The sequence below is a fragment of the Trachemys scripta genome, chromosome 2, assembly GCF_013100865.1.
Source record: "Trachemys scripta elegans isolate TJP31775 chromosome 2, CAS_Tse_1.0, whole genome shotgun sequence".
Lineage (NCBI taxonomy): Eukaryota > Metazoa > Chordata > Testudines > Emydidae > Trachemys > Trachemys scripta.
This window is the reverse complement of record NC_048299.1, coordinates 53,766,921-53,791,242: the sequence shown is the minus strand read 5'-3', so window position 1 is coordinate 53,791,242 and position 24,322 is coordinate 53,766,921. Positions and strand designations below refer to the sequence as shown.

The window sequence follows — 24,322 nt, the reverse complement described above, 5'->3', positions numbered from 1 at the left end:
CTGCTTCCCGCCGCCCCCATTGGCCCGGGACGGCGAACCGCGGCGAGTGGGGGCCGCGATCGGCCGAACCTGCCGCGTCAGCAGGTAAAAAAACTGGCCTGGCCCGCTAGGGTGCTTACCCTAGCGAGCCGCGTGCCGAACGTTGCACCTGCCCTTTTCATTCTGGCGATGCTGCAGATTGCATTGAGCTCTGTAAGAGTGTGGAACCAGCCAATCGGGTGTCAGGTAAATGGCATTTTAAGTTATGTTGTGTGGTTTTATCAGTTTTTAAATTATCATCATTTTCTGCCACATTTTACAAGGAAATTTGAAAAACTGTGTACAATATAATTTAAAAATGTCATTTACCTACCTGGACCTCTTAAGACCTAATAGATTCAGCTATGGGTAAACTTTCATTAAGTACCAGTCTTTCTAAGTGTGTATATTATCAATATTTATGTGGTTTACATTCTGGTTACATGGGTTATTTGCTACTGCTGCTGAGGATATCTTCAGAGTTTGGGCTGAGTGCTGCTTCTACACCTAGAGGGGCAGAGGGATTCATAATCACACAAAATATGAGACAAGAATTTTCCATGCAGCTGAGCAGCTCTGCGAGCCTCTCCGTCTGCTGAACAGCAGTGCATAGTTCTCTGTACTAGTTTTCTGCCTTGCTGAGAGTATGGAGAAAGGGGAGTTACCAGTTCTACCCAGTCCCAAGGATTATGCTGCTGTATTGTACTTAAAGCTTTTGGTAACAATAGTGCATCACAACTGACTGTTATTTTAAATATCATTCTTTGAGTAAGGTACTTGCCAACATATTGGTTGATGTTATACATGAAGCCACTGGCAGTAGAATCTCAGCTAGTCTAAGAGGATTGCATTGGCTAGGAGTCAAGAACTCCTGAGTTCTAGTCTCAGCCCTGACAGTCACTTTCTCAGTACCCAGAACAAGTCACTTATCCATTACCAACTAACAGGTGTTGTGAATATTTATTTGTTAATGTTTATAAAACACTTTCCAAGTGAATAGCACATCACAAATACTACATCCTTATCTGACCGAAGTGTTCCCTGCAGACAGTGGGCTGGTCTGAATGCTGATCCTTGACACCTGAGAATTTAGTCTTTACTTGCTTATGTACATTTATGAGGAAATTCAGTAGGAACCTCCATGTGTACCAACCTCTTAAGTTTTATTTGGGCTTCCTCTGTTTACCTATGAGAAATAGAGAAAATCCGGATCTCTCACTCCTGCACCCAATATTTAGGGGCCTCCATAAAAGACTCTTCTTTCTTGCCAACTATTCAGCTACGTGGTAACACAAAATACTTTCTCTCTGGGGCAGAATATTGTTTGCATTATCCCTTGAATAACTGCTTTAATCACTTTCTCTACATATAAAGTCCAAGGAGGAGTGAATCTTTATAGAATTATCAATCAGCCAGATAACATTATAGCTTTAAAATCTTTTGCAGTAGATGTCATAGCTGTTGTCTGTTATCGGATTGATATTAAATTCTTTCTTGTCTGGGATGTAAAATGAAAGGGCTAAGAATTGATAGTAGCAATAATAAAACATTCCAGACCCATGTCAACTTTTCAAGAAAAATATATGAGAACATAAATTCCTTACAAGAGCTCACTAAGGAAACTTCTGTCAGGGTTCTGCCCTCAAACTACTAGATCTTGACATCTGCCTGCGGTGCAGCACAATCTTTACAGAAGCCCTGTTTCTCTGCCCTGCCTCCCAATCCCAAATTGTTAAACTGTTAATACCTTCTAAGAAAAATAAGATACATTTAATATGATCTGTTTAGCAATATATATGTTTTTAAACTACGGGATCTGATTCATCTATTAAATTATTCTTCCAGTACATTCTAAATATCCCTGACCTACATAGCCTGGGAATAACCTTAATAACAAATACACAAAATTGCCTGTTTATGAAACATATTTTTGATGCACACAAAGTCTCTCTCAAAAGTAGAGCAATGTCCTAAAAATAAATAGACCTCGTGATAAGCTAAAAAAAAAAAAAAGGGGAGGGGGTTGTATAGAATTATTTTTCTAGAATTCTTATTGCTATCTATTCATATTCTCGGTTTATGGAGCTTCCACATTATTTTCAGAAATAGAACAAATAGAAAATGGAAAGAGGTCTGAAAAATATGTTTTTAATTAATAAAGAGTTAGCTAAACAAATCATTGTCTCATATTAATCACTGGGAACTATTTAAGTCCTTTAAACTTCCGATCCCTAAAATTCACTACAGATGGTATAACTGGGGGATAGAAATTTCTTTCATCAGTCTTTAATTACTTAGTGTTGTGTGTATTCCTAAATAATGACAACTATAGTGGAATTCATCTCAGTTTGATATTTTTATTTTTAAAAATAAATAAATTTAACTTATAAATCCTGAATGAATTGTTAGAAAACTATTCAGTATAACATTGCTCTTTTGATGTAAAAGTGGATACTTACATTTCTCAGATAAATAAATGTCAAAACTTAAGGTATTATGAGGATGTTGGCACATTTGGTCATTATGGTTTTTTAGATACTGGTTGACTGATGTACATTTCCCTTTTTGAGTCCAGAAGTAAACTTATTCCTTGCTGTGGAGCCAGGAAGGGATAGGCGAAAAGAAGCAGCAGACTTCTTCTAATCTATCATAGAAAAACCTGTATTACGTGTTTTTCCTTCAGCCCTGACAAGCTTTTTATTTCCTTTTTGTATAAGTAGAAAGTGCTCACACGTGCTGCACTTATTTCAGAACATCTTCGCTGATAAAAAAGAATCAGATCACTGGCAGAATCTGTTTTGTATTACTTCGCTTTTTTTTTTTTTTAGTGTTTAACTTTTTTGATTGTAAATGTAATGGGCCAGATTCTCCGGTGCATTGCACTGCTTTGCACCAAACCATGAATGTAGCTAGCGAGGGGGGGATCACAGCAGTATAAGGGAGACCCTCTAGTGGCGTACAGCCAGCATAGGGGCTCCTACATCACTTGCCCCCCTTACTGATACTATAGCAGGGTGTGGCCAGGATGTCACTATATCATACTGATACCGGAGTACATTTTTGGCCCATTGGATCCTTTTGTAACCAGCGTAAGTGAATACTGATTGGCTTGCTATAACCCAGTACAACAGTTTTTCCACCTCTCCTACACCAAACATGAGCTCTCTGCTGAACAGCTAAGCTCCAGCTTCAGACCCAATATCTCTATTCCCACACTAACACAGCTGCTCTAAACTCTGTATAAACTTGTAGCTATATGTTTCACTGGACAAATGTATTGTGCTTAAACCTTTTATAATGCATTTCCTGCATTTTCACTATTAATGCGTTATAGCCTTTGCTAGTATCAAATGCTGTGGTTAAGATTGCTATTTTAACTCAATTTTCACTCTCACGCAACTTTTTTGGGGGGGGCGGGGGAGGGACGGGACAATGGGGGACTTTGGAGCTGAAATGTCCAATATTTGCTCTTAGTTCAAAGGTATGTTTGAGGAAAATCTCTTCCGCATCTTATGAATTTTGTGAATGTGACTAAAATATATAGCTTTTGACTACACATTGTCTTGACTGGAGTCTCAAAAAAAGCAGAAGTTTTAAAATTTGTTTGTAAATTGTCATTAAGGAATAGTGCCTCAGCTAAATTTTTAAAATAATTGATTTATATTTAACAAAGTTATGAATGGTTTGAAAATTGCATTCTTAGCATGCACAACAAAACATTGTGTTCTGGTGCACATTTCCACATATCTATGCTGGACATGCATACACAGTTTGGAAAGTGTTAATTTTTAAAGACCTGTTAAGAGGTAGTTATTCACCGCAGACTGTTGGCTTGATTGTTCCAGTCAGAACAGAAAGTTGAGAGCAGGCAGGTACACGGGGAGCTGCAATAGTTTACAAAGGCACAGATTCTTCTACGAGTGCTTCCTCATGTTGATTCCATTCTAGGTGCGTGCGTGCCCGTGTGCAGTTGTCAGAGACTTTTGTCTTAGTGGTATCCGTAATGTTGGTGGTGGTGCCCCCTTGAGTGCCACCGACCCTATGCCCTCTCAGTTCCTTCTTACCGCCCATGGCGGTTGGTTGGAATACTTTGTCCGGCATCGCAAGAGCGTTAGCGATTCTTTCAGACCCATTGTTCTGTCTCCTTTGTAGTTAGTTGTTAGGTATGGACCACTATGTTAAGTGTTAGATAATAGTTTTAGTAGTTGGAGTCCTGGCTGGGACTTCACCGCGGAACTTCCCCAGGCTTTAAGTCATGTTCATTGTCTACCCGGCCAATGCCCATTAGTGACCCCCCAGGATATATGTTTGAAGTGGTGGATAGATCACTGGACTGTGACGGAGACCTGAGTTCTATTCTTGGCTCTGCCATTGCCTGTTGGGTAACCTTGGGCAAGTTGCTTCACTTCCCTATACTTCGGTTTCCCCATCTTTAAAATGGAGATAATGATACTGACTTCCTTTGTAGAGCACTTTGAGATCTACTGATGAAAAGTGCTATATAAGAGCTGGGTCCTATAATAATCAGTAGTGATATTTTCTATTCTTAATGTTCTAGTTAAATATATAGTAGAATATAATCCTGTTTATGTTGTAAAATGTATGTAATAAAATATGCAAGATGTGCAATGTCATGAAGATAAGATTCCATCACCAATATTAACTCTTGAATTTCATGATTTGATAATGTACTATGAACATGCAGACTCAGTGTCACACTAGCACATTTTTTTCATGTAATATACATTGTCATAATCTTCAACAATCAGGCCCTTTCCCTGATGGCAGGTAGAGGATGTTGCATCCTATTTCAAAATAATATTCGTAACAAATTTTCCCTTTAGTGTAAGATGCCTTCTAGTTGTGAATTTCTGCTTATTAAAAATGTTAATTACTTTAGCTTTTCGTAAACATGTCATGTTGATGGACATCGATATAGACACACAATATATTTTTGAAGCAGTAATGAGGGTTCTGGAAGGCTTGAAGTAGAGCAGAAGAAAAGCACAAGTGTTGTCAAAGCATGACTCACTAGCTCTTGCCTCCATCAGGAAAGTGAGGCAGGACTGGTAATGACAAAACTCAATCTCAAATCAAATATTTTAAAAACACAAAATCCCATTAAGAATTTAGGGACTTTAATTTTCTGCAAAGTAGCTTTTTATTTTTGTGTTTTATGAGACTCGTTTTAACTATCCAGTAGCATAGCAGTGGCATCATATGAAAAACGTTATATGAAGAAATGTCCTTCTTAAATCTTGGTTTTCTCTGCTTAATAGAAACTTTGTGAAGAGAGAAAGATCAAAATTGTTGGATTGTTGTCAAGTCTGAGTCAAAGTGTGAGAACTAGTTACCGTACTTCTCTTTACAATGCTGAAGTGCAACCTAGTACAGAATGCAACTTACAAATGCAATGCCCCAGACAGAGAACAGACACAGCAAATATTCTTGAGAATGTGATTCCATGTTGAAAAACTAAAGGTTGTTAAAGGAAAACATCTGTACTCTTCTCTGATTTCTTCAGATGAGGATTCGATTTGTGAATGCATTGATACTAAACAATTGCATGAAAGATGGAGATTAGAGATTTTTTTAAAATTAATAAACTCTTAAATGTAGAGAGCACATTCTGTTCTGCTCACTTCTGGCATGTTGGTTTATCTAGATTTTGAAAAAGTTTTCCTCTTATTAAATATTTAAGTCATGGAGCATGACATTAATACAAATTTATAAATAAATCCTTTGCCATCTTATATTATTTTTGTGTTTATCTAAATTTTTTTTTAAAAAAATCTGGAGATCTAACGGAATATACTTTGTCATATAATGTAGTAATGGTTTGCTTTTTGCACCCCTTTGCAGGTCCATTTGAATGTTTCAGAAAATATGTCTTTCAGCAGTGGAATGGAAGAACTGGCTGGGATCAAGGAATTTGCAAAGGAAGTGAAAAAGAAACATATTTTGGTTTACGGTCTTCTCATCCATTACAATAAGGTATGTAATTCTCTTTATACCTGCAAATTATCTACTTTTGTAAACTGTATGATTAATGATAAGAATCTTCTTCATTTTAAAAAATCAAAGGGAAATAAATATGACAAAGTAAAGTTTTGTTGGAAAGATTCTTGCCTGTTCATGTTCAATATTCAGTAGAGCCTCTGGTTACAGGCAAAAATGCAAGTGATTTGATTAGAGAGAAAAAATGGTAAATAGTAAAAAAGAATAAAAAATTGTGAACATGCTTGAGCCTTTCTTTTCCTGTTGTTAACTTTTAAAACTTGGCATTTGCAGCTTTTTAAAATGGAAAACATTAAAAGTTTTTGTAATCAAAATTGATTTTTCAAGTGTTTTCCATTCCAGTATCCATGTCTCCAGTAGCAGTAAATTTCCAAGGCAATCTGCAGCATCTTTGTACTTAGAAAAGCTATTTAAAATAAATCTTGTTGTTTGGGGATATGTTCTGTTTACAAAACACAGTCGACTACTTTGCCATTAGTGCATATATAGTTTTCACTGTGCAGGCAGCTTTATAGCTTCATAGAGCCACCAGTTAAAAGAGGCAAATATTAAATATTCAACTGATGTTTAAAGAAGTGAAATAAATGTATTTTTTACTACATTTTTGGGATATGGTAGTTATTTAGAGTTACATGTGGCTGATTAATCACAACTATAGTTCATAACATTTTCGCCTTTATTCCAAAAGTGCTGAGGCCTCAAAAATCCAATTGATTTTAATGAGAGTTGTGGATACTTAATATCTTTGAAAATCAGGTCAATAATATTTAAAGACTTATTAATATTATTATAGGAATACCGTTATAAATAACTGTAATTCTCCTTCTGTTAACTTCTATTATAAACTCCTGTGTAGAGGGATGTATTTTATTCAGATGTATATTTTCAGATTGTATAATCTGTCTAAGATGAAATTTAAAATTCAGTGTCTCAGATAAAGGTCAAAAGTTATTTTGAAATCAAATTTGGAGTGAAAAATCAAGATGGCCCTTATTAAATTATTCAACCACAGATAAAATAATTTAGTGGTTTCAAACACCTTTTGCACACAGGGCTTCAAAATGAGTTAGGTATTCAAAATGTAATATGACCTTTACCTATGCTGGCAAATAAAAATTAAATCACATAAACTATTTCGCTTAGAAAGTAACCACTGTGCATTACTTTTTTAACTGAAAAGTTGAAGATATTTAGATAATCTCTCAAAGATTAAATCTTGCATTTTGGTGTGTGCGTCTACACCAGTGGTCCCCGACCTCTTCTGTGTGGCGGGCGCCAGACCAAGGACCGTGACTGCTGGAAAAGCACCTGCCGAAATGCCGCCAAGAAGCGCTTCTTGACGTTGCCACTTCTCGGCGGCATTTCGGCAGGTGCTTGTCCGGCGGCCAGTAGGTGAGCGCACATAGATGCCCCGGCGGGCGCCATGGCGCCCGCGGGCACCACACTGGGGACCCCTGGTCTACACTGACTCATCTATTGTAAACCAGCTATACTACTTGCATAACTTGAATGCTAGGTTTAAGCCGTGAGTGATTTTTTTCCCCCCAGAAATAATAAATTTCCCTATCATTCATTCTGTACATAGAAGCTATTTAGGCAAGATAGGTCTGTAAGATCTTTTATGTCTACTGGTTCTGTAATTCACAAGATGAAAAGGATTTTCATAGACTTACTGAAACAGATCATAGAATCATAGAAGATTAGGGTTGGAAGAGACCTCAGGAGGTAATCTAGTCCAACCCCCTGTTCAAAGCAGGACCAACACCAACTAAATCATCCCAGCCAGTGCTTTGTCAAGCCGGGCCTTAAAAACCTATAAGGATAGAGATTCCACCACCTCCCTAGGCAACCCATTCCAGTGCTTCACCACCTCCTAGTGAAATAGTGTTTCCTAATATCCAATCTAGACCCGCCCCAACTGCAACTTGAGACCATTGCTCCTTGTTCTGTCATCTGCCACTACTGAGAACAGCCAAGCTCCATCCTCTTTGGAACCCCCCTTCAGGTAGTTGAAGGCTGCTATCAAATCCCCCCTCATTCTTCCTTTCTGAAGACTAAACAAGCCCAGTTCCTTCAGCCTCTCCTCATAAATCATGTGCCCCAGCCCCCTGATCATTTTCATTGCCTTCCACTGGACTCTCTCCAATTTGTCCTCTCCTTTCTGTAGTGGGGGGCCCAAAACTGGACGCAGTACTCCAGATGTGGCCTCACCAGTGCCGAATAGAGGGGAATAATCACTTCCCTCGATCTGCTGGCTATGCTCCTACTAGTGCAGCCCATTGTGCTGTTAGCCTTCTTGGCAACAAGGGCACACTGCTGACTCATATCCAGCTTCTCATCCACTGTAATACCCAGGTCCTTTTCTGCAAACCTGCTGTTTAGCCAGTCGGTCCCCAGCCTGTAGCGGTGCATGGGATTCTTCCATCCTAAGTGCAGAACTCTGCACTTGTCCTTGTTGAACCTCATCAGATTTCTTTTGGCCCAGTCCTCCAATTTGTCTAGGTCACTCTGGACCCTAAATCTACCCTCCAGCTTATCTACCTCTCCCCCCAGCTTAGTGTCATCTGCGAACTTGCTGAGGGTGCAATCCATCCCATCATCCAGATCATTAATAAAGATGTTGAACAAAACCGACCCCTGGGGTACTCCGCTTGATACCGGCTGCCAACTAGACATCAAGACATTGATATCTACCCGTTAAGCCTGACAATCTGCCAGCTTTCTATCCACCTTATAGTCCATTCTTCAAATCCATACTTTTTTAACTTGCTGGCAAGAATACTGTGGGAGACCGTATCAAAAGCTTCACTAAAGTCAAGATATATCACGTCCTCTGCTTTTCCCATCTCCACAGAGCTAGTTGTCTCATCATAGAAGACAATCAGGTTGGTCAGGTATGACTTGTCCTTGGTGAATCCATGTTGACTGTTCCTGATCACCTACCTTTCCTCCAAGTGCTTCAAAATGGTTTCCTTGAGGCCCTTGAGATCCAGTCTCAAATCACTAATCCTCATATTAAAAAATCCCTAAATCTGTATTACATAATAAAACGTAATATCTCTGTTGATCTGTTACTACTTATAACATAAGGGAATTTTAAAATAATTTTACTTACATTTATATGAATGATCATAATGAGTCCTATAGAGACAAAACAGTGCAGCAGATCTTCATTTTAAGAAGTTTATAAATTACAGTGTAATGTACCAGCTTTTACAGTCATATAGTTGGTTGTGGCTCCTCCTAAACTCTTTCTGACTGATTTTTAAATAAATATAACTATTAAGGGGCAAGACATTTACCAGTAATTTTACTTCTAGCCTTGTCTTCCCTTTATACCTTTTATGTAGCAAGAATATCAGATTAATGTATGATGATATATGTGATGTGCTCAAATCTCTAAGCACTACAAACATTGTTAAGGATTGTTTACCTTGGCTTCTGTGGATCTGTCTTCACTTGGTTCTTATCTTATCTCTCTGCCGTGTCTACCAGTATCTTCTCCCCTATCTTGGGTTGTTTAGGGTTTTGATATATGTATTTATTTATTTATGTATTTATATGGAGTATGGAAAAGTGAGAGTGTTGGTTTGGGGTTTTTGTCAATTTTTGCTCTATGATACCTCTTCCTTACTCAGCAGAGGCTATATTGTGCTTAGCACAGGATTATCGATTCATTGCCACATGAAGATTTCCCTTATGTGCTCTTGCAGTGTAGCTGAGTGCCATGGAAGCAGGTGGAGAGAATTTTGGGCCACATATGGTATGAACCTGCACCCATGTAGTTGTTCCTATGGCTGTCTGGATTAAGGAGAACATGGTTGTGGGGACAGAATATGGGTGGCTTGCAAATAGTCACATTCTGCTTTGTTGTGGCAGCACACTTTTAATGGGAGAGGGGGGAGATCAGGTGTCATAAAGCTTTCTAAATTCCTCCTGTTCTTATCTAAGCAGTGCTTCTTCCAGAGTAGACTTTGGCATCCTTTGGTCAGGAAACACTTATGTAACAGCTGAAATGTAGTTTGGAGGAGTTCAGGCAGGCAGTACACACTAAAATAATTAATAAGTCTAATAGGGACCTATTAGACCATCATCCTTCAAGTACAGGTTATAGTTTCCTGTTAGAAATATATCAGAATGCCCTTTCTTATATATAGATGGATCAAATATGGGATATGAGCATACCAAGTGTATCCTTTTAAAGTTAAGAATAGTTGTATGTATGTCTGCTACAGCAAAGATCATAACAACCACAAAATATCTGAATTGATTTTAATCCCAGATTGTCGAGCAGCTGCTGAACCAGGGTTTTGGCTGGATGGACTGTATCCTGCAGCTATTAAATATAGTTTTTGTTTACTAATTATAAAGTGATGCTGAGAATTTTTTTGATTTACTAAAGCATTATATTTTTTTATGGACAAAAGGTTTCTAGTCAGTTACTCAGAAAAAGTGAAGCAAAACTAAAGGCCTCTATAATTGGCACAAATGATCTGAACTGTATACTGTAAATACTGTGTCAATCATTCAAGAAGAGCATGTGCTTGTAAACAAAGGGTGACCTCTATCAATGTAACTTTGCATGAAATTCTAAAATAATAATATTGATACAAAGGTTGGATTCATTTAGCAACAACTCTTGTTTGTGTTCTGAGTGATTACATGGAATTTATTCCTTCACTACTTACTGAACACATATTTTCCAAGACACAATCTTGTGGAACATGGGCAAACACAAATTAAATCTTGTTTACTGAAATCCACAATATAATGTTTAATTTAACCTTTTTTCCCCCCAAGGAAATGAGGGTTTAAAAAAAAAAGTCATATGGTTAATTAGTAAATGACTTCATTTTATATTTAGGGTCAAATACTCCCGACCTGTAGAAAAATAGATGAGAGCAGGAAAAGGAGGTAGTGAGAAGATTCCACTGGTCTGAGCTTGTGGAGGTAGAATTAAGGGAATTTGCAGGTTCATGGTGTAGGACTGCGACATGGCCAGCAATCCTCAGAGCCCAAAGAATTTGAACTCAGTAGAATTTGGAGAGATGTATGGAGAGATAATTCTTCACATTTCCTCACAGAGGAACATGGTTCCCTGAGTCTTTCTTTTCTGCACCCCAGTGTCTCCCACAATTCTGGATGTCTGGTTTGCTCTCCTCTACTCTGCAGCTCACAAAAGCGATCAGAGATTTGGTATTTCACAGCCTGGCCACACTCCCTTTGCTTCCGCTTCCCCCATTCTCTGCAGCTGTGGGTCAGTTGGCAGTTACACTGTTCCTACTTTTTATTTCTATCTTTATTTTTCTCCCTTTTTTGGGGACAGTGGTGATCAGTTTCTCTATTTCAGGCTTCTTTCTTCTTCTCTGGGTCGGTCTTAAGCAGCCTGATGGTTCAATTCTCTCTGAGCCTCCACTGCAGCATTCCTCTGCTGGCTCCTCTGCCCCTGTGCAGGCATGGCAGAGCAACCAAGAAAGCACCGGGTCAGATCCAAGAAGTGCTCCATTTGTCAGGCAGCCTTCCCAAGCTCAGCAGATGGTGAATTTTGCCCAGCCTGCACCCAGCCAGCTGACCCTAACTGCTTTAGGTCTCAGGGCTCTGAGAGGGACAGGTAGGTTGATGACATACTCATCAAAGCAGCCATGGCTCCAGCATGGAAAAGAATGGACCAGGAAGAACAGATCAGGGAAAGGCTCTAAAGACAAGGACACCAACCACCCAGCTCAGGGGGTAAGTCCCCAGGGAACAAAGAGGAGGGCTTGTGGGACCACAAATCCCTCCCCCCCCACCCCAAGTCTTAGACTGGGTCCTGAGTGGTCTGGGAAAAGTTGCAGTGCTCTTAAACAGTCCCCATCCTTCCCAATTTGAACAGAAGGGCTCTGGTAAAGAGTTCCACCCCCATGGGAATGGGACCAAGGAGGGTGAGGAATCGGAGAGGACTTTCCTGAGGGCTTCTGGAAAAGGCAAGCTGCAAAAGGCCTCAAAGCCACAACAGAGCTCCTACACCTGCAAAGCATGCAAAGAGCAAAGAAATCAAAAAAGGGGGGTGGGAAGAAAAGAGGAAGAAAAATTGCAGAAAATCTTGGTGGTATGAGCCCTCTGGCTCCTCTTTTTTTCTCCTTCACTGAGGAAGGCGAACTATGGGACTCTGAGTCCAAACAGGACTGGGGGAAAAAACACAAGAGCTTTTTTTCCCAAAAAAAATTTGAGGCCATGTGCAGAAGGGCTGTCTCTACGATTCAGATCCAACCTGAATAGGTTCTTGAGAGCAAGCCTCAGGGTAAATTTTGCCCCTCGAAATCCTTCCCTGAGACTACAATTCCCCCGCAGTCTACCTTTGAGGACATGGTCAGGGATGAATGGAACAAATTTGATTAGGGCGAGCACATTAACAAAAATGACCTATTCTATAAAGATACAGGAACCCAAGGCCTCTATTGCTGAGGTACCTCAGGTAGATGCCATTGTACTATTTCTAGCAAGGGATATGGTCATTCCCTCAGAAGGGGAATTCTATCCTAAGGACCCAATAGATAGAGAAGTGTAGGCCACTCTCAGGAAGGACTCTCTGAGTCCTCCTTGGTTTCCCTCAGAGTGTCTGTAGCAGCTACCTGCTTTGCAAGGGCATCTCTTTCCTGGCTGGAAGATCTCAGAGCCCTAAAGGACAGGGATCATCCTGACTTTGACTCCATTTTAAAGAAAGTCTACCTAGCAACAGCATTTACAGCTGTTCCCTTCTTTTGACCGTTTGACCGCACTCCTGTCCCTGTTATTACATTAGTTGTCCCCCGTAATCATTTGGGTCTCAGGCCCTGTAGAGCCACCCCTTAGGCTGGGGGGGGAATCCTTTAGCAGTGGGTAGGCTTATGCTTACGCTTATTTCCTGGACCCCAATATGTACCAGGAAGAAAAAAAAAAAAAACAGCATTCACAGCTGATGCCTTAATGAATGCAATGAAGTTCTCAGCCCGGGCCCTGGTTTCTGGTTTCCAGCTCAGAAACCAGGTGTCGTCTATGGTTCCGACCCTGGAAGTTGGATACTCATTCTAAGCAGGTCCTATTCTTTGCCAAGTTTACAGGTTCCTTCCTTTTCACAGAAAAGCTAGACAAGGTAGTGACTGATAATGTCACAAAATCTGCGCAGTCCCTCCCATTGTCATGAAGTGCCCACAGGAGACACTTTCAGGTCTCATCCTCACAGAAGGACCAGCGAAGGGACAATAGATTATCCAAAGGAAAGTCACAGATCCGAGGTTTGGGAAGAAAGCCCAAAGGGAGCTCTGCTCCCACCCATAAAAGTCATTTTATGACAAAGATTACATAGACCTCTGCTCAGAGCTGAAACTAGGGAGCAGAATTTCCCATTTCCCTGAAGAATGATTTGCATCAACCACGTGTCCGAAACTGAAGTGGTGTGGCATCTAACTTGGGATGCTAAAAGGAGGGTGTAAGCTTATCCAGAATTCTGCAACTGGTCGTCTGTGCTTTTTGAGAAGAGAGAGTTTAATCAAAACTGACCTTCCCCTGCTGGAGAAATATCCTATACTAATAGGGAAAAATAGTTTCTTACTTAGAAGAGCAGCAAAGGTACAATAGCTTCTTTTTTCAGCAAAAAATCCCTAAGATCTGTTTTGTAAAAAGACATTAAAGCAAACTTTGCCCTGAGTGACACCTGTGCAACCATACTGAATTAATTGTGCAACCATGGGCAGAATTTGGTCCATTGGGTTTAATTAATTGGGACAGTACATAGCCATGTAGCTCTTATTAAGATGAAAGACTTTTGTATGTCTACATAGCAGCTGCAGTAACATGCTAGTTTGTAATGAACCTGGAAGTCTACACATCTTCACAGAAGGCTTTACTGCTGATGATATCAATGAACTGAATTATTTCAGATGACCACAAACTAAATTTCTAAGTAACTCTGATACCATAGATTGTATTTGCTATTTTGTCAAGAAATCCTGGAGAAATGAGTGGTGAGTAGGAAGTGGCAGAATGAGTTGCATTGTTCCTTAAAAGAATGCAAGATAAATAGACTAAATTGAGCTTGACTTGTTCTCGTGGCTAACCTAATTGAAATCAATGGGATGCATGTGTGAATAAGGGGTAGTAAGTTGGATTTGGGGCCTAAAATGACATGAACTGATAAAACGAAAGATTCAAACTGATGGATAATATTGTACATTCTTCTCTTGTCCCATTGTGTTAAGGTGTTACAGAAGTCTCAGATCAGGACATGAAGTTATATACCCAGTCTGTTGAATACTTAGACAGAATTGAGATAATAAAGGAAGACTCTTAACCTTAACTCTTAGTTTCCAAACATTGCTGGTTCAAACACAGAGAAAATTTCTTGAACACAATTCTTCTTCTTGTATAAAAGGAAGATATGAATGACAAACACAAACTTTCGGTTCAAAGTGGAAAAGCATTTGGTTTTTTTCTTTATATAACAATTGTAGAGCAGAAAAGACCAATTTAACTAAAGTTAGAAGAGTTTATATTGAATTACACAGCTTTCTTTCTTAATCATTCTTTTAAACTTCAAATTTGGGACTGTTTACATGCAGTTAAAGGATTTAAATGTGTCAGTAAGTATAGTCTTTAAAAGAGAGCTTTGCATTATTTGGAAAAAAGGTGTAGACTGTTAACAGTTATAATTTTGATACTAATAAAGAAAAAGGATGAAGGGATCCTGTAATAACAGGAAAGTTTAACAAATATAATTAAGTATATATTTATAAGACATTAATTATTTGAGAACATCCTGAATTTGTATTCAGTGGTACACTTAAGCCAGATGGTTAAATAAACCAGACTGTGACAAAGTCAGACTGGACAGCCACCAAAAAGTGGTAGAAGGTGGGTATATCAGTCCTAGGATGCCTGAGTCCAATTAAGGGCTGCCTGCGACCTTTAAACACCCCTCTTCTGGTGAGAGAGAGGAAGAGAAGGAAGACAAGCTGCAGAAGGGCTACTGGCAGCAGGGTAAAAAAGGCTTACGCTGGGTGGAAGGCTACTCTCTTCCCTATAAGCTGATTGCGGGCCGCGAGACATTTTGCAGACGTTAACCATCTGCAGGCATGCCCCCCCCCCCCCCCCTGCAGCTTCCAATGGCCGCTGTTCGCCGTTCCTGGCCAATGGGAGCTGCAGGAAGCGGCGGCCAGCACATCCCTATGGCACTGCTCCCTTCTCCTATGAACTACAAGACAGCTTCTCCCATCTTCCTTCTCCCTCCTTGCAACACTCCTGGAGCAGAGGTGAGGCAGGGAGGACAGAACTGATGTGGGGGCAGGTGAGTGTGGAGCAGAGCTGATGTGGGAGCTGTGGGGACAGGATTGATTTGGCAGGCAGATGTGGGGTGAGAGCTCCTGTAGCAGGGACCATAATCACTTTATATGCATTTGGGAGAGTTAGTGACACTAATTGTCACATACGCACACTTGGAGGGGTGAGGGTGATGAAGTCAAAAATAAAAACAGACCAAACTACACAATGTTCCTTTTAAAAATAAACCTCATGATTTTTGAGCCACCTCTCATTATGCTCTGGGTCTGACTCAGGATTTTTTTTTGGCAATTCTGGATCTGAGTCTTGCACTAATGCGTACTGCTGTGTGTCACGAGAGGATGCACAGCTAAATGTCTGTACTCCTGCAGAATAATAGAAATTATAAGGACTGGCTTTAGATCAGCTTGCCCAGCACCCTGCTAGTTAAGCATTGTTTCCTTTCCCTTCTGGGTTTTAATTAGTGTGTCTATTGAGAACTCTCCACATCTGTAAACCTTACACAGTGGACAATAAATTAGTTGGTTTATTGCAGCTGTGGAATCTTAATAAAGGAACGCAAGTGCTCAGATGAAGCATCCTGTGACGTTGTGCAGTCTATATGGTTTTATAAAAATATGATAAGTGAATATAATGTAACTGGGATATGCTTCATGCAAAAGGTCTCTTGTTAGGTATCATTACAAAGTTTATAATCTACTGAGTGTGATCATGCTATTTGTATAAATGTACCACTCTTGTATCTAAAACTAGAAATATGAAATATAACTCTGAGGGCCTATTGTCATTATGTAAAGGGTGGGCCACTAATGATGGTTTGGAAGCTTGATGACTCCCATTAACCAGGACCATTGTCTGCAGATAGCTGTATTTACCTGTGAGTCTTCCTGTATATGTGTGTGCTGGCAAGTGAGTAATGAAGTCTTGCAGTGACATGTGATCATGTCACCTGAACTGGAATCCATCTTTAACCTGGTGCTTTTCCAGTGAGGGGGGATAGAAACCCAGAGGGACAAAGGGTTCCCGCCTTATGCAAAAGATATATAAAGGGGTGGAAGAGAACACAAGAGGAGAGAGGAGCCATCATGAAGAATCCCCTAGCTATCACCTGAGCTGCAACAAGAGCTGTACCAGGGGAAAGAATTGTGCCCAGGCCTGGAAGGTGTCCAGTCTGAGAAAAAACTTACTGAAGCATCTCTGAGGGTGAGATTATCTGTATTCAGTTTGATTAGGCATAGATTTGCGCATTTTATTTTATTTTGCTTGGTGACTTACTTTGTTCTGTCTGTTACTACTTTGAACCACTTAAATCCTACTGTCTGTATTTAATAAAATCACTTTTTATTTAGTAATTTACTCAGAGTATGTATTAATACCTGGGGGAGCAAACAACTGTGCATATTTCTCTATCAGTGTTATAGAGGGCGAACAATTTCTGGGTTTGCCCTGCATAAGCTTTATGCAGGGTAAAACGGATTTATCTGGGTTTAGACCCCATTGGGAGTTGGGCATCTGAGTGCTAAAGTTAAGCACACTTCTGGGAGCTGTTTTCAGGTAAACTTGCAGCTTTGGGACAAATGATTCAGACCCTGGAACTGTGTTAGAGCCAGACAGGAGTGGCTGGCTCAGCAAGACAGGGTGCTGGAGTCCTGAGCTGGCAGGGAAAACAGAAGCAGGGGTAGTCTTTGCACATCAGGTGGTAGCTCCCAAGGGGGTTTCTGTGATCCAACCCGTCACACATCCCACAAACAAACTTTCCAGTGTGACTGTGAATTGCCAATCTGAGTAAGGGTATGTCTACACTACCCGCCGGATCGGCAGGCAGCGATCGATCCAGCGGGGATCGATTTATCGCATCTAGTCTAAACGCGATAAATCGACCCTCGAGCCCTCTCCCGTCAACTCCTGTACTCCAGCGCCATGAGAGGTGCAAGCAGAGTCGATGGGGGAGTGGCAGCAGTCGACTGACCGCGGTGAAGACACCACGGTAAGTCGATCTAAGTACGTCGACTTCAGCTACGTTATTCACGTAGCTGAAGTTGCGTAACTTAGATCCATTTCCCCCAGCCTTTCCAATGTAGACCAGGGCTAAGATGAGCTGTTGAGAGAAATAATTGGTAACCTTTTAGGTTTTCACTAAATAATTATCCTTTTTTTTTTTTTTTGGCTTGGAAAGGTCAGAGAATTACTCAATTTGTCTCCACTATTAGGGTTTCTAGGAGTTTAACAAGCTCTATAGAAAATGATGAGATTACTATTTTATATCTCTACACATGACCTTTTTAGACTTGTTTAACTATCAAACTTTTAATTGCTAATTGAGAATTCTCCCACCACCTTGTCAGCCAAAATGATCAAGGCATATAGACTTGTCATTAAAATAACGTTGTGACTAACCGGTTTATAAACTTGCTTTCTTACTCATGAAGTTTAAACAAGGTTATGCTACCTAGATATTTTTTATAGTGTGCGTTGTTCTGAATCTTGTGATTTTTAGAGAAGGAAATGTGGAAAAAAATGCTTTTGAGAGCTGTAATTCTAGGATAAATAGAGGAAAGGAAAATATACAGCACATAAAGATGGAAAGCTGCAAAATGTGTCTGTTGTAATTATGTTTGATAGTTTAATGAGATAGGAAATAAACACTGAATTGGAACAGTTTGTGAAAACAAATAATGGGAGTATCAAATTTGAGCTATTTCATCTTCAAATCTGTAACTAGTTACTCTGAAATATTTTCAGTACACTGAAAGGTTTTAGTATTGGATTGTTACCTCTTAATAACAGAAATATATAGATATTTAAAATAACAGAGACTCATAGAAAAAAAATCACCTGTTGCCAACAAATTATTTTTACCTATGTTGTTTTTTTGCGTGTTGCTCAGCATGAACAACGGAATCCAGTGATGTCAGTCTCAGTTGTTCATGGGCACTTTCACTTCAGATTGTTGGTGCTTGAACCTTCATTTGTCCTCCTTCAATGCTGGAGGTACATGGGGACCAGACCAGGAAGATTAAAAACAAATCAGTTCATTGAACCCAAACTAAATTGACAAGTGAACTATTTGGTTGTGGCAGACATTTTTTTTTAAACCAATAAATAAATAATTAATGGAGATATCCCATCTCCTAGAACTGGAAGGGACCTTGAAAGGTCATGGAGTCCAGCCCCCTGCCTTCACTAGCAGGACCAAGTACTGATTTTGCCCCAGATCCCCAAGTGGCCCCCTCAAGGATTGAACTCACAATCCTGGGTTTAGCAGGCCAATGCTCAAACCACTGAGCTATCCTGTATACAGTGTAACTTAAACTAATACAATATACAGATTTCTTTGTTATTTATATCTTTATGTAAATATGTACAGTAAGTGGGAAGAATCCTCATTTTTAGATATGGTATTTTTATCTTTACTGTCTGTATTTTTTCTTTATAGACTATTACTGAAATCTGTCTTGTACTGAGTGTCTTTTTTTTTATATCCACATAAATGTAAGAGAGCCTGTTTGTAACACATTTTCCTCTCTAACTTGAGATGAATCACTCTTTTTTCTCTGCTTTTATATAGCAGTTAACATTTTGATCAAATTATAAAGCTTTATTTGGATTCTAGTACTTAAATTCTCAACCCTATAGATTGCACATTAAACTGTATTGAAATTGACATTTATATTCACAGTTCAGAGTATTTTAGTAACTTTATTGCCTCAGCAACTGGTTACAGATAAAAATACTATTCCTAACAATGACGATTTTTCTCAGTTGCAGGGGAGTTCACAATCAGCTTCATGGTGAAGAGCAATGGTTAGTTATGTTGAGATAGTCAGACTCAGTGTATGTGACATCTCATCTAAACATCCTTTTGCTAATAAACCCATCATTCCTTAAAATCTGGGCATAGCTAGGGAGAGAATATTATAGATGATACCCTGTTTAATCCATAATTGGTAAATTTGCACCACTCTAGTCATTTTAAAATTGAGTTTTCATGTCTTAATGTGAATTTTTAGGGAAACTTTCTGTTTCCTTCTGGATGCAGTTGAATTTCTGCACTGATTTTACTGTAGCATGCCTATGCAGTCTTGATTTGCTTCAGGCAGGCTTAGTAATAATTCTCCATTGATTTGATTGTACCAAACACTAAATGTATTAAATATGTTGTTTTTTAAAAGTTTATACTGTGCCATATAACCCTTTTTTTTTAAATACATATTTCTTAGTTTTTATCATGAGGGTTTTTGTTGTCATACTTTCTGTGTCTAACTGCAGAGCTTGTGAAATGCTTCAACCATTTAAACAGATAGGGACAAATCCCCCAGTGCCAGTGTGGCTGTTACTGCAGCTGTAAGTCTATGGTAGCTCTTGAAACTCCTGCATAGAGGACAGTGGTCATCAGATTTATACTGTAGCGGTTCCACCTGGCTTTTGTCAACTCCTCCCTTTGGAAACTGAGGAAGAGCATCAGGTTGTCTTCAGGAAACTCCCTTGCAAGCTGTGGCATAGAGGGCACTCCTTGGAGGGGGCGGGGGCAGGAAGAGTGTGGTGGGAGCTGGGCTGCAGCTTGTAGCACTTAGGAGATTCTGAGCAGTGCTGCTGTCCCTAAGCAGGGAGGGATGTGCTGCTGTAATTTAGACAGCCTTGCTATATTATTACGTATAAAATATGTATTGTTATATTTGTAAGAAAGACAATTTAATTTAAAATTACTTCAGTGTTCAGAAACTTCTGTATGGTTTTTATAGAAGAAAAGGATATTGGTTAGGACATTTTCAGTTACATTTCAATATGAACAAATTTCTTTAAGGTATTTCCTACCAGATGCTTGGATTAAAAAAAAAAAATGGAAAAACGTCATGATCATTTATAGAATTTCCAACATTCACAGTTTGAACTAATTATATTGATTTTAAAACATTCTTATGAACTAATATTTGTTTTGGCCACTTTTATCCATACTTTTAAATAATGTTTACTATATTTTATTCATTGTAATGTAATTTCCCACCAGTTCAGAAAAGTCATTCTTTCTAGAATTAAGAGGCACAGACTCATTACTTTGCAATGTGCTAAGTAAATATACTTGATTTATAACTGTGACTGTGTTTTGATCTTTGAATTTCCACCAAGCAGAATATCTTTTTTTTTTTGGGGGGGGTAAAAGAATAAAAGTAAATTGTTTACATTTGAATTTGATTCAACCTGTGTGGTACTGGCAACAGCATGCATGTTCATTTTTTGGCATAGCTTTTGCCTTTGGCTTTGTTGCTTATTCAATGTTTCCATACATATGCATGTGCCTGCACAGTATCTCTTACTCAACCATCCCTCCCTCCCCCCCAAAAAACCTGTTCCATACTTCTACCCATACCCAACAACCTTTCAGGTTCACTCCAAGGCTCCTTCCCTCTCCCTCAGCTGCTCTGTTTCCCTTGACTTCCCGAAGCCTTTGAACTGCTTCTGAGGGGTGCAGGAGATACATTTCAGTGTTGTAGTTTAAATGAATTACTGAATGAATAGGGTCTACTCTGCATCTCTACTGAAGACATGAAGATTATCTATGCTACCCTCCCCTCCCCCTCCCCCTCCCCCTTCCCCCATAACACACACTCACTCATATTCATTCTCATTTTAACCCTGCTAATCCCAATCCTCCATTCTCAAGGGTCTCTATCCAGGGCCAGATTCTTCTACCCTGGCTCTGCAAACATAGTATAATTGAAATCAATTGAACTACTGTAAGCTACTACTCAGAATCTGGCCACAGCCACTATCCTTCTAGATTAAGTGGCCATAGAGTTGTCTAGCGGCAGGGGGTGTGTGCTCAAAATTTTTTTACTGGTAGGAAAGTTTGGAGACCACTGATCTAGACAACCGCTGAAAGCTGCTGGCCTCCACCCAGTGTCTGCTGAAACCTACTGGGTGGAGAAGCTAGTAGGATTATAGTCTCAGCCAAGGCACCACCCACAGGAGCCCTGATTGGAAGCTTGTCTGGCTCCACTGATTGGTCCAACCACTCTATTTAAGTCAGAAGGAGGTACAGGAAGTTGTCGAGCAACAAGGTGATTTCCGATTGTGGCTGCATTGGACCCTGCTTGTGTCCGCTTCCTGCACCCAACCATGTTCCTTATTTCTCTCCACTCTTGGCTCCTGTCTCACTCCTGTCCCCACGTTACTCCTCCTCTGTGCCTGATCCTTGCCTCTTCTCCACTTCCTGCCCTTACATCTCATCTCCAATAATCATTTACCAGTCTGGCTCTGACCTTGAGCTCTGACTACTGACCCTGACTCTGGCTTGAACCTTGGCTCTGGCATTTGGTATCTGACCTCGGCTTTGACACTCAGCTTTGTTTCCTGGTTCTGACTCTGGCTTGACCCCTGGCTCTGGTAACTGGTAGTTGACTCAGGTGCTAACCCTTGGCTTTGTTCCCCAACCTGCCTGTGTGCTCTGCCCACTAGAGCTGACTCTTGCTCTGACTACTAGGCCAGTCTGCTTACTTCCCAGTCCATAACAGCAGGATTCTTTCTGGTGTTTGTCACTATCATTCCTTAGCTGGATAAATGGTCATTACTGAGACTGCACCACTGCATCTACAAGAAACAATTGAAGCAGAAGGAAATTTTTTTTTAAAATAGAGAGCTAGCACTGCTTTTTTTTAGATTTTTAGAATCAACCATAATAAGATCCCGGCATACTGAGATGATAGATGGGACAATTAGTGTTTTGATTTATCAAGGATAGATGGGACACTGAAAATGATTTTGACCTGTAGTATTTCCGCAGTGAGATTAAAATACAAACTTCAAGTAAATACATACATCTTCAAATAAATATTGGAAATTATGAATGTCTGTTGTGATGCTCAAAGTTCAGTTAATTAAATTTACCAATAGTCAATGTGAAGATTCTATTGACCTGAAAATATTAATAGAAGTAGTTCCTAATGAAAAGCTTGAGTGTAAATAACTTCAGAATGACTAAAGTGGTGCAAATTATACCCCATCTGTGGTGGTGAAATTAGTTAAGAACACATCTCTGAAGTGGGTAAATGTGTCATACTATGAATGTTTATGAATGTTAAGAGGGCTGTATTAGAAATTAGGAACAAAAATAGCTCAGGAAAATGTATCTTCCCCCAAACTTTTATTTATTGTTATTTATTGTTATATTGGCTACAGTATAAGAAAGAGATTAATATCTCAAGAATTAGTTTCACATGTACATTTTGAGGAAATCGAAGGAAAAGATCAGAGGATGACAATGTTTGGGGCCCAGTCTGGTAAGTCCATATTCTCATAAGTGGTTCCAGTGGAGTCAGTGAAGTAAATAAGATGACGCACAGGAATGAAGGTTTATAGAATCAGGCTTTGGGTTGCTCCAAGAATCTCACAGGGTTTTTTTTTTTTTTGGGGGGGGGGGGGGGGGGAGTTGGCTTGTTTGTTTGTTTATATTTATTAAAGGCACCTGAGTTAAGGTCAGTAGTGCTGGCTCATGGACAGAGTAATGGTTAAGAGCTTAGTATTTGTTTCTCTCTTTTATGGAAGATGTTGAGGTATGCTACTGCTTCGTTGTGTCAAATCGAAATAGAAAATGTTCCAGAGCTTGCCAACATTATAGTACTGTTTTCCAAACTGAATTAGCAAAGAACGTAACCTAAGACTGTTCCTAACAGCTATGTAGAACAAATGCTTTCTATATGCTTCCATTTCTATAAATTAAATATTAATTTGTGCAAGTTGATGGCCCTTTTGAAATTGTTAACAAGATACTGATGACAACTAATATTTGTTCTTTTTAATGAAAAGAGTGAATATACAGTTCTTCCTGTTTGTAGAGCTATTGTGCTGCATAATCTTAAGGGGAGACAGCAATATGAATAAATGGGTCACAGTACAAACATAGTAAGTAAAGAGATTTTAGTATGTCTTACATAAACACAGAATGATGCTTGAAAAGGGCAGACGGAAATTCCTCATTTCCTATGTTTGCATTGCTACAATACCTACACTAGTCTGGATTAGTTTGCTAATGTGAAATGCTAATAAAAGATCCTTTATGCCAAAAAGAAAAAGAAAACTGTAAAGAGTAGGAGTAAATTCACAATGAAGAGAGATAGAGTGTGGGGTCCTCCAAGGATTTGTACTGGAACCTCTGCTGTTCAATACATTCATAAATGATCTAGAAAAGGGGGTAAACAGGTGACAAAGTGTAGAGACAATACTAAATTACTCAAGATAGTCAAGTCCAAAGCTGACTGAAGGAATCTCACAAAACTTGGTGAGTGGGCAACAAAATGGCGGATGAAATTCAAGGGTGGTAAATGCAAAATAATGCATACTGGAAAACATAATCCCAACTGTATATACAAAATGATGAGGCCTAAATTAACTGTTCCCACTCAAGACAGAGATCTTGGAGTCATTGTGGATAGTTCTCTGAAAACATCTGCTCAATGTGAAGCAGCAGTCAAAAAAGTGAACAATGTTAGGAATCATTAGGAAAGGGATAGATAATAAGACAGAAAACATCATAATACAACTATATATAGCCATGGTATGCCCACATAGTATGCATCGCTTGAATATTGCGATGCAGTTCTGGTTGCCCCATCTCAAAAGAGATTAGAATTGGATATTAGAATTGGAAAACATATGGAGAAGGGCAACAAAAATGATGAGGGGTATGGAACAGCAGCTTCCATATGAGGAGAGATTAAAAAGACTGGGATTGCTCAGTTTAGAAAAGAGACAACTAATAGGGGGTATGATAGAGGTCTATATTATCATGAATGGTTTGAGAAGATGAATAGGGAAGTGTTATTTACCCCTTCACATAACACAAGAACCAGGGTAACCCAATTAAATTAATAGGCAGCAGGTTTAAAACAAACAGAAGGAATTATTTCTTCAAACATACCATCAACCTGTGGAACTTCTTGCCAGGGGATGTTGTGAAGGCCAAAAGTATAAATGGGTTACAAAAGAATTAGATAAG

General features: G+C 39.4%; 1 protein-coding gene across 1 annotated transcript in view; it reads left to right on the top strand.

The window, feature by feature from the left end:
• The window catches only part of CRPPA (CDP-L-ribitol pyrophosphorylase A), a 184,132-nt gene that overhangs the window by 96,644 nt on the left and 63,166 nt on the right, over positions 1–24,322 (top strand). Inside the window, exon 9 of the mRNA XM_034760554.1 lies at positions 5,881–6,012. Coding sequence (XP_034616445.1) covers positions 5,881–6,012 — 132 coding nt within the window. The remainder of the gene's footprint in view (positions 1–5,880; positions 6,013–24,322) is intronic.